Source organism: Nannochloropsis gaditana (assembly GCF_000240725.1).
Source record: "Nannochloropsis gaditana CCMP526 unplaced genomic scaffold scaffold576, whole genome shotgun sequence".
Lineage (NCBI taxonomy): Eukaryota > Eustigmatophyceae > Eustigmatales > Monodopsidaceae > Microchloropsis > Microchloropsis gaditana.
This window is the reverse complement of record NW_005803377.1, coordinates 12,763-14,994: the sequence shown is the minus strand read 5'-3', so window position 1 is coordinate 14,994 and position 2,232 is coordinate 12,763. Positions and strand designations below refer to the sequence as shown.

The 2,232-nt window shown below is 56.1% G+C and overlaps 1 protein-coding gene across 1 annotated transcript; it reads right to left on the bottom strand.

Annotated features, from left to right (window-relative positions):
* Nucleotides 1–463: 463 nt before the first annotated feature.
* NGA_2005320 (uncharacterized protein) lies at nt 464–1,882 on the bottom strand (the record flags this gene model as incomplete). The annotated part of the gene is made up of 1 exon (XM_005854230.1): nt 464–1,882. A coding segment is annotated over exon 1 (1,245 nt), but the record flags the coding sequence as incomplete, so codon positions are not given.
* Between the last annotated feature and the right edge of the window lie 350 nt (nt 1,883–2,232).

The following is a 2,232-nucleotide window of genomic DNA, read 5'->3' as shown; positions in this document are numbered from 1 at the left end:
CGTACACGAGCTTGAACAGGCCCCCCGCCTCCCTAAGGGCTTTCAGGTCCGCGCAGTCCTTATCAGTCGAGAAGGCGCAATCGCTAAAGAGCTCGCGGGCAACGTTGAGACTCGTAAGCACGTGTACGCACTGGGAGGAATCGAGGGTGGTGCGAGGGTCGCAGGGGGGGACGTCGTACTCGCCCGCCCACTGCTCCGTCTGGAGGTAGACTTTGAACAGGTGAGCATGCGAGGCGCGAATCGGTGGTGAAGGCTCTGGTTCTTCGTACGTCTCATATACAGGCATCTTGCTGTCTTTGACAGCAGCAAGCCTCCGAACTCCCTCCACTCTGTCGTCGGTAATTTCTCCTTCGGGCGGCTCCCCCTTTTCCTCCCTCCCCACCGTTACTTTCCCTTTCTCATGCCCAGATACAACCGCTCTCCCCCCCTCCTGAACCATTCTCGGCCCTTTGCCCACAATGCCCTCCACTGCGTCCCCCCGCCCTTGCCCGGCCCCCTCCTCGCGGTACTCCTCGTACCAGAAGCGCGCCTTCAGTAGGTAGGTGTCCTCCTCCACTGGCTGCAGCTGCTCCCTGTCCAGCAAGACCATGCCAGGCTCACAGCAGCGGAGGCCACCTTGGTAGGTGGCAAGGGAGCAGACGGGATTGCTCTGGGCCAGCACCTCACCTTGACAGTGGACCGGGTATGGGGGCTTCCCATCCACCAAATTCGCCCTCAGGTCGAAGGTCCGCCTGTTGGAGCAGGGGCATTCGATCAGTCCGTTCCATGAGTCCCGGGTGGGGTCGGCGCGGGACGAGGCAGGGACGAGGGAGCGAGGTATAGAGGCCCTGGTATTGATAAAATGAAGCTGAATTGGCCAGAAATAGGCGGGGGAGGCAATCAGTTGGGCATAGCCGGGTGGAAAACCTCGGTAGGTTTCCTTATATTCCCCCCCATTGGCCTCACAGAAAACTTGAAGGAGAGGGATGGTCCCTCGTAAGGCAGAGATGGCTCTGGAGACATTCCGTAGAGGAGGAGCTGAAGCCGAGGTCTTGGGGCTCAGACGGACGCCAAGATCAGGTTGGAGCACGGCGCTCTCCTGGGTGCGCCTGACGCCACCGAAGGTTCCCTGGTCGTGGCTGCTCGTTGACGCCTTGAGGTCAGCGTCTGCGATATCTTTTCGAAAACTACCATCTCGCACGCGGCCCTTACCGCTGTGGGGCAAAAGCAGGCCATGCGTTGCATTTCCTTCCCGACTACCGGTGCTAATTGCTTCCTGCTGCTCAACTTGCTCTTCATCACTTGGAGACGCAGAGGGGGATATGTACCAGGCGGAGCGCAGCCCAAGTATATAATGATGATTGTAAAAATCTGCCCTGGGCACGCTTCGCTCTAGGCCTGTGTTAGAGTCGACTTGGACGACGTCGACCTCCAGACCTGTTACCGCCATGACCGACCCGTTGAAGCGAGCGGCAATGTAAGCAGGCAAGGGAATCGGCGCTTGCCTCTCGTTGCAGGCCTCTCCATACTTGGTAGTCATAGGTTGTGAGTACACCACGAAGGAGTCGCCCCGAAAGAAGGGCGCACGTCCAGGGGCGTTCGCCACGGTGTATGAAGAGGGCCAGGCTTGGGGCGACGGAGAGTCGAGCGTTGCAGCCAAGGTCAATCTTATGCGCCAGATGCCGCTAAATATGAGGACGACTGCTTTTTCAAGCCAATTTGAAGCCATTATATTTTCCCAACTGTTCTTTTAAACGAGAAAACAAGGGAAAAAGCTTCCAGGAAAATTGGGAAGAGGAGGTCACTACACCACTTATGAATCGAGGGCTTCGCATTATACGTACAGAAATGTGAGTGGCATCTTACATGCCAGACATCACACTTTGTCCTGTGTATATTTTGCACGTGAAGTACGGAACGGTACGTGATTCTTTAATGTGGGTGAGGCAACCTCTGAGTTTTGTGAAAGCGCAGTGTAGCACTTGAAGTAACGAGCGGCGGCGCCCTGTCCCTACCCCCCAAGGCGCTAGCATTAAACAGAAAAGAAGCACCAGTGGGCGCAAATCTATCCCGTATGGATTCCACGGTATGATTTTCAGTCTTGACTACGAAAGCATGTCCGTTCGATCCCTTTTGCCTGTGTGAAGATGTCCCTATCAACTAATGCGTGTCGAAGTGTTTGGTTCTACCAACGCTTCCCTCCGCATGAGAAAGCCCGCCATTACCTCAAAGCCTTGACAAGTGGACATTCAG